This window comes from Phaethon lepturus, unplaced genomic scaffold (assembly GCF_000687285.1).
Source record: "Phaethon lepturus isolate BGI_N335 unplaced genomic scaffold, ASM68728v1 scaffold1898, whole genome shotgun sequence".
Taxonomy (NCBI): Eukaryota; Metazoa; Chordata; class Aves; order Phaethontiformes; family Phaethontidae; genus Phaethon; species Phaethon lepturus.
The window spans coordinates 139591-148052 of record NW_010555310.1 but is presented as its reverse complement, the minus strand read 5'-3'; the positions used below and the strand labels follow the sequence as shown (position 1 = coordinate 148052).

General features: G+C 38.6%; 1 protein-coding gene across 1 annotated transcript in view; it reads left to right on the top strand.

Moving 5' to 3' along the window:
- Nucleotides 1-3: 3 nt before the first annotated feature.
- DCLK2 (doublecortin-like kinase 2) overlaps nt 4-8462 on the top strand; it is a gene marked incomplete at its 5' end in the record, with an annotated part of 88894 nt that continues 80435 nt past the window's right edge. The window contains one exon of the mRNA XM_010292100.1: nt 4-298. Within this exon, the coding sequence (XP_010290402.1) occupies nt 4-298 (295 nt within the window). The remainder of the gene's footprint in view (nt 299-8462) is intronic.

The following is an 8462-nucleotide window of genomic DNA, read 5'->3' as shown; positions in this document are numbered from 1 at the left end:
AACGGGCTGATCCCGAGCCCGGCGCACAGCGCCCACTGTAGCCTCTACCGGACGCGGACCTTGCAGGCGCTCAGCTCGGAGAAGAAGGCCCGGAAAGCCCGCTTCTACCGCAACGGGGACAGGTACTTCAAGGGTTTGGTGTACGCTATCTCCAGTGACCGCTTCCGCTCCTTCGACGCCCTCCTGGTCGAGCTCACCCGGTCTCTGTCGGACAACGTGAACCTGCCGCAGGGTGTCCGCACCATCTACACCATCGATGGCAGCAAGAAACTCACCAGTCTGGATGAGCTGGTGGAAGGTGAGTGGGTTCCAGTGGGCTGGGGTGAAGCAGGGCGCAGGCCATGGGTGGTTCTGCCCTGGCATGTTGAGGTTCCGTAAGAGGTGGCGTGGGGCCTGGTCGTGGGCTGCAGGCTCTCCCTGGGGTGGGCTTTCCTCTCGTGACCCTGATCAAAGCTGAGAGAGGTGGCCTTGCTGAAAATCGGCAGCCATGGAGCCCCTGAGAGCAAGTGGGTCGGGGCTGCCTGCTGCTCTGAGGTGCCATAGGCCTCATTTTCCCAGTGTGGACTATCTGCTTCTCTTGTCACCCAGACAAGCGTGTGGGTTGACTCTAATGGTAGTTAAGCAGCAGGTACTCTTTTCATTTACAGCAACCATAGTAAAGTTCTTGGCTACCTTTCAATCACCATTTGGGAGAGAGGAAAACGCTGTAAGTTAGTTCTCTGACAGGTATTACACTGTTGTTGATGCCTCACAGTGGTTTAAGCTTTCCAAGAGAAAACCCCTGTGCTGTGAAAAGGGATATTTATACCCTACCACTTACTAAAACCAACTGGTGTAAAGCCACATTTTCAAATGTAATCAGAGTCCATATTCCCAGAGGGAATTATCTACCTTGTCTGACTTCCAAAAGCATTTTATAGAATCAAATGTTTTACAGAATTGTCCCTAAGTAGCTTTTGGTAATGGGACTTAGCTGCTAAGGTTATGTAGACCTTGCAAATCTGAGCAGAGCAGCGCTTGACTATTTCTCAAAATGGGGCCAGAAGTACTTTTTTCTGAATAAAACATATGCATCTTGTTTGTAGGGAATGATAATTACTAGAACAAGGAGCAGACTTCCCCCATGTTCTCTCATGATGTCTTAAAATACAGTTTAAACTCAGCATTACATGAACCAGACTTTCAGATGTATTGGTTATGTTGTGCACACTCTGATGTTCATAATAATTTTGTACTTGATGCTTCTGCTCAAGTATCTAACACATCAACCTCTGCAGTCTTCCACCCAGTTACTCTATATGTCAGGTGTAGCTGATTTGCATTAATGAAGAAGTACGATTTGTAGGTCTTCTAATGCATCCTCCTTTTCAGGCTTTCAGCTGTGTATCCTTTTAGCTTTGATTTGGAAACTTCCCTTTTCAAAGCAATGCTGAATCACATCTGGAAAATGTGATGAGAAAGGGAACCTGAAGACCTTTATATAAATCCACCAGTAAAGGTACTGGGAGTTAGGGACTGACCACTCCAGAACATGCAAAAGAAAGGGAGAAGCTACAGCATTTGCTGCATCAAAGGGGTGTTACTCAAAAAAGCTATGCATGAAAGTGCACTTTATAATAGTAACATAGTGCCTGAGGACTTTCCCAATCATGTGGTCTACCATAAGACTGTTCCACAGTCAAACCAGAGGAAATGTGAAATGATTGCAGAATGAAATGCCTACTCTGTGCTGATAAAACAAATGTAAAATCAGCCAAAAAGTTTTCCATTATTTGGTGATTAATTTAGAGATAGCTAAAAAAATGAGATGCTGGAATGGGGGTGGTAGGGAAAGGACATGAAGCAAAAATTGGATAAACTAATGATAACTTGGGGTAACTTTTGAAATATTGCAGAAGGAATGATCTTAAGCTTTTATGGCTTGTAACAAAACAAGGACAAAATGACTTGCTGGACAACAGTATAAATGCAGTGTATACTCTCACAGTTCTATTTAAGTTAGTAACTGAAAGCAAAAACGTATTTCCTGTCACTTCAAGTACTCATTGAAAGAGTGACCTTTGTCATTCCTCTTCACTGGAAGAATAAAGCAAAACAAATGTCACAATTGAAATGCCACTTCCATGCTTTCTCAGTAAAATAAGAGGGGGGGCAGGGGGAAGAGTCCCAATTACTTCGTCATCTATCCATGACCAATACAACTCTCAGGAATCTTAAGAAAATCCTGTAGCATCGTAATTGGATTAGTATGTTCTCCAATTAGCATGCCAAAAACTTTACCAGTGTCAGTCTAATCACTATACAGAGAAAGGAAAGCATATACAGGGGCGGGAGGAAAACAAACAAGTAGTGAATCCATCATTCCTTGAAATTCTCTGAGCTCTTTGCCAGATGGTTTATTCTTGAGATGCTAGAAGAGGATCTGATTTGTTTTTATTTTCTTTATTTCTTCCAGCACAGCAAGCTTGAATTTCTGCTGTAGAGTAAATACTTGAACATTGGTGATATCCTAAAGCTTGAACTGCAGTAGCACCAGAAGTAGTTTTGAATGCTGTTTTGTTGTATTGCTTTTTAATTTTCAGAAAGGAAAATAAAATTAAAGTGCTGTTGTGCATGCCAGCTACAGGATGAACACCAGAGCAAACATGGCTGCTTGATGCGATACCTGACTAGTCTGTTTGCACACCATCAGTGTTGCTGAACTGGTACATGGAATCGCACCAGTTCAGATTCAGTAGTGGCAGCACTATGAGCTTAGCAGAGGGTGAGTGCTCAGCCATCCTAGCCAAGCTGGCAAGATCTGCATTAAACCTTCCTCAACTTGAGCCTGTGTGTGTAGCTCTGGGACATTGACGTGCCCCAGTGCAAGTAAGCTCTTTAAGGCCTATGTGCTATTTATCGGGTTAATAGCTGTCTGAGGATATCAAATTGGTATTGGCTGGCAGCATCAAATTCTTTATCATAATAGTCCAAACTAGCTGAAGTTTGTCGCTGAGGAAGGCTTTTTGGGGTTTGGCTGTATTTGGTAATCTGTTTTACCATTTATCATTTTAAGAGGAAAATAGCTAATGCACAGACAGACTGTAGATTACAAATATTACTGTTGCAGGTTGAGTCAGTTAAAAATTTGACCAGATCATGTTTATTAGTCAAAAATTGGCAAGCTCCATTTTAGGCATATTGCTTTTCTTAACTGGATATGACAGTCAAAAAAAACATGCTTTGCTGGACCAGCCTTAGGCAAACTGTTTATATTTCCAGCCCCTGTAGATTAGGGAACATTATAGCTCATGAATCAAAATCATTGTCTGCTCCTGATTTTGTTTGAGCAGACAGATCACAGAATCTGTGATTCTGTGATTCTGTGATCCAGATAGGGGATTGGGGTTGGGAATATTATTACTTTCTTGTAGGTTTTTTTCTTTCAACTTTACTATCAGACATTACACTGCATTTTACTTTTGAATAGGAGATTCCAGTGTAATTTTATATTTCCCCTTCAACAGCAATCATGGAGTAATAGTTTCATTTTTATTCTCTACCAAAGTTAACTAATTAAGTGTTTTTGTAAATCCTTCAGTTTTCTTTTAAAAATGTAAGCTTCCTAAAGCATGACACAATGGTAATAGTAAGAACAGTGAAGCTCTTTAGTGCTGAAGTTTGACATTGATGTCAGTCATGCTCTGTCTTGCTATCCTGTGCCTTTATTGTCTTGGTAGTGAAAGACATGGAGAATCCTGATTGTTAAGGTCTTCTGCAAAGTTGGGAGACATTGTTGGATTTTGGGATGGGAAACCAAGTGTAAGACTCTGTTCCAGGCAAGAAAAGTTATGTTGATTTGGCATGTGATAGGGAATTTTTCTAGTTCCCTAGGTAGGAAGCATTGCTAAGAGTCTTTGTTCTTTCAATTTACAATGCTTAATTAATGCAGTCCTTTATAAAATGTCAGTAGTTTTGTCTGCACAGACAATCAATAGGCACCTTTAGGGCAGTCTTTGGGCAGGAGGTGGGAATGTTCTGAGCAAGGCAGTCTCTATGCATGGCTAGGACATGTAGCACAGGATGATACCTGCTTTAAAGAAATGGGCTCTTCCGTACTAATACAGAGTAAAAGAATGTTTTTGAAACGAGGTATTGAACAATCCAAGTATTTTCTGCCTTAGATCATTGTTATTGTTACTGCATATTGCACTTTAATCCTGCTTAAGTACCTGTAATTCTAGTCAATGCACACTGTTATATTAGGCCAAGAATCTCTTTTCTCTTGTCAGGGCAAGCAGATGGTAACACCGAGTAGGCAGTTTGTATTTTTGCTTCTTCCAAAGCTTATGAATACCTTCCTGTGCTAAAGCTAAAAGCTGCAATGCTTTAGAAAGAGGCAAATGTAGCAGGTTTAACAAAGAAGGAAGGATTAAAAAAAACCCAAAACATGAAAAGTGTATCCTTCCAAATATATGTTCAAGTCACTGTGGTTACGCAGTCCTGGAGCAATGGGGTGTGGATGTGAAATACGGATGTAATTGTTAGTTAACTTCCTATCCAAGCAACATAAAGTAATTCCACCACTGTGCCTCTCCTAGTTTCAGGGACGGGAGAAATGAAATTTACCTGGAAAGAGTTATTTATGTACTGTGGAGGAGGCATGTGGTATTAGGCAGGTTTGATACCAGGTGGCCTTAACTGTCTTCTGAAAGCTTTTACCCTGCCTGAGCAGGGGGTTGGACCAGATGACCTCCAGCAGTCCTTTTCAACCTTGCTGTTCTGTGCAAGTTTGTAGGAAGCTGTCATCTGAACATCCTGACTAAATAAAGTCAAAAGAGAACCAGGAGCAATTAGTCATCTGCTAAAATCCTGGTTGTCATCCCAGATTTTAAAAAGTGCATGGAGAACTTAAAATGCTGTAAATGAGGAAAGATCGTGACTTATTGGAGGTGACATGAAAGTGAAGGAATCATAAGTAACTGATAAGGAAGGAAGTTCTGTGAAAGAAAGGAAGGAGAAATCTAAATAACCTAATTCTTCATAAAAGGCGTGGTTTTATTTTTAGATCAGTCCTTTTATACATGCTGTAAATACACTGTTCTGGAAATCTGCTCAGCTTTCTGTTACAGAACTGTATCACTCTCCTGTGATTCCTAAAGTTAGAAGGTTAGTAGCCCTAGTAACTACTGTGCTATACTGAATAAGCAGTTTTTGGCACCTTTGAAACTAATGAGTTCTACCAAAAGAAGCGGAGGAACGTGAGATGGATAGATGAAACATACCTAGAAACCTGCCCTGTCCTATGTGCTTCACAGGGGAACACACATTTAAAAATTATGGAGAGTTTTCTTTCTCTAGGGATGTTTTGTCAGCTATATCATTCTCTGTTATGCAGTGTGTCATTTAAAAACATGATGCTTTATGTGATTCTCAGGAGATAGTAGTTAGTGCTGGTTAACGCCTTTCAAAAGCAAGCCAGAAAACCTTGTTCAGAGAATTTTGTTTCGAATATCCTGACTCAGGATTTTTGAGTATTGTACACTTAATTTCATCCTTACAGTACCCACTACATGGCATATCCACAGTTTGTTTTTTAACCTAATGCTAAGGAAAGTGAAATAGCTACAAGTCTTTCTTTAATAATCTCTCTTTTTAAGAACAGAAAGTCCAAATGTTTCTAGACTGATTGTTAAATGCCTAGTAGTGAGCTTCAACTCACAAAACTTGTGCTATGAAGAACCCCAAGTTGTCAGGTAGCTGTGTTTCCTCAAAACTGCACATAGCTACAAGTGATGTACACTTGGGATACAAAAGGACAAGATAAATCCTTCTTTTCCTAGCAGTACCTAAAATTGCATGGCTGAATTTTGGAGAGTTCATGTACACCCTACTCCCTTTATCCCTGCATTTATACCTTTAAAGGTGAGCTAGGCATGTTTCCTGTTGCCATTTCATCCGTTGAAGAAACAACAAAGAAAAACTGTGTATATGAGTTTTTAAGTGAGCAAAACAGTATTTAGGCATTTGATGATCTATGGCTATTTATCAGTCAGATTGAGCAATGTAGTCTTGTTTTCACTTCTATCCGTTCTCTCTGTTCATCATCTGTATTTTACTGTTGTGAGGGAATGGTGAGTATTATGTTCAGACTGTTAGCTCTCTGAAACTGGAATCCTTCTACAGTGTGCTTAAACTGCACACACACGAGTCTTGCTTCATGGATAGTGCATCTGTTTTTTAACGCAGTACAGGTAAATTATTTAGAGGCAGGTAATGCTTCCTTGTTAATAGGCAATGTTTCATGTCTTCTAGTTGTTTTTCTAATGTCAATAAGACATAGAGAATCAGAAGTAAACTTACTTTATTTGCTGATTATATTGTGACCCAAAATGTCAGCAGATGTTACTCCTTTTAAGTGAGCATATGCCCCATTTGAGGAATTTTTGGTGGTAGCAGGATATCTTCAAGGAAGAATTGACACTTTTAGATTGCTCTGGGTACTGTCATGAAGCGTCGGATGGATGGCACATATGCTCTGTTGAAATTGTAATGCCAATTTAGAAGGAGATTTCATACTTCTGCCAAAATTGCTCTGCAGCCTGGTTAAGCTTTCTGCTGTAGAATAGTTTGGCTGGGTTCAGAGTCCCAGCTGTAACCTATGTCTGTAATTCTTGCATTTTTTCCTGCATTAAAAAAAAGAGAAGAAAGTATTGCTTAATAGATCTTTCTACTTCATTAGTCTAGAGTTTACTTCTTTACCAGCAAATCTTAATGTAGTATTAATGACTAACTTCACCATGTGGTCAAAAAACCATGGAGCTGATTCATGTTAATCCTAGTGTTGTAAGCTAAAGATACAGTATTTAATTCCAGTAACATAACTGCTGTGACTGTGTATGCATTAGCTTTAAAATCTTTCAAGACTATAAATAGAAAGTGGGCCTTCAAACCATAAAATTGACCATATTGAAGTCAGCAACATATAAATATTTGAAGTATTGTTTATGCCTATTTTTGGGGTTGTGTCAGCTTTCCAGGGCTGAAAGATGTACAAATGAAAAAAAAGTTACAGGCTGATCAAGATGCCACTGAAGTCTCAGCAAAGATTTTCTTAGTAATTGAGATGATAGGTATTTAGGTTAGACACATGAAAAATCTCATTCAAGGCAGTTAGTGAAACAGCCAAACTTATTTATGTATATGATCTTAACTTTAAAGTTACTGGTTACTTTGTTAGCAGTGTCTGAAATAAATTTGACTGGTTTAACACCCCCCCACCCCCACCCCAATTAAGTGCTGTATGTTACATTTTACAAATATTGGGTTTCTGGAAAAGTGTGGAGGTTAATTCATGTATAAATACACATTTCAAATAATCCCAAGCAGATTTAAAATCAGGGCATATGTTAAAGCTGTGAGAAAATATTATATGTAGCATTACACTTTCATTACACCTACAAAATATAGTGAAAAAAAGAGATAATACTCGTACAAATTACTTGATATTTCTTACATACAGACATACATAGATGCATTTCCTACTTCGGAGGATGACTAAAATAATGATTTAAATAATAGCACAGTGTTAAAAAATTAATGCCTGCTCATCAAGGGGTGATGATTTCTTAGGCATGCTTTTTGAATAAACCATTCTGTAGGAAAGTTTCCCGTAGTGAACTTTATAGATGTGATTTAACTTACCCCTGCCTTTTTTTTTTTTCCTTAAATATTTTCTTCTGTTGAATAACCGATTATATACCCCTGTTAAACCAAACAAATCAATGCTTAAGTCTTTCCTAGAAAATCATTCTTTACACAGAAAGCAGCAATTGGTTTCCTAATTATATTGTTTCTAGCATTTTTTTTGGTATTTTGCAAGGTTCTCAATAGAACTTAGAAACTGTGGGTGAAGTCCTGACTGTGATGAAATCATTAGAAGTTTTAATAGTAATTTCAATAGAGTAAAATCTTCATACTTTGTCATGAATGAAGCAAGTCACTTGGTGGATGTGTTTTCTCACTTGCAGTCTTTGCTGTAATCCTACCATATGTGTCTGCCTTGCAGGTGTAGTAGTAAAATCTGTTTTCCGTGTAAAACCTGTGTTACTAAATTTAGTTCATATGTCTGCTATAAGAAAGCAGGCATGGAATTTAAAACACTTATTAAACAAACTGTAATATACTACAGTTCTCAAGTAATTAGCCAATTAGAGGAAATTTTGCAATCAGTTTTTTTTAAAGCCAAAATAATTTGTGCTTCAAATTGAGGCTTAGCTAAATGCAGTTGAAACAAGTTATTTGAAATTTGTGCTTTTAAGGTATTATGTTATTTTAAGTTGAAAGCACTTCCTATTTTTTTTATCAGAAAAAGAAAACTAAGGCCTCTGCTTAAAGGAAAAGAAATAATAAGAAATCTGTAGTAAATGGGTCTTGCAACCTATTCAGATAGTCAAGAAATTATGTTATTCATGCATCAAGCA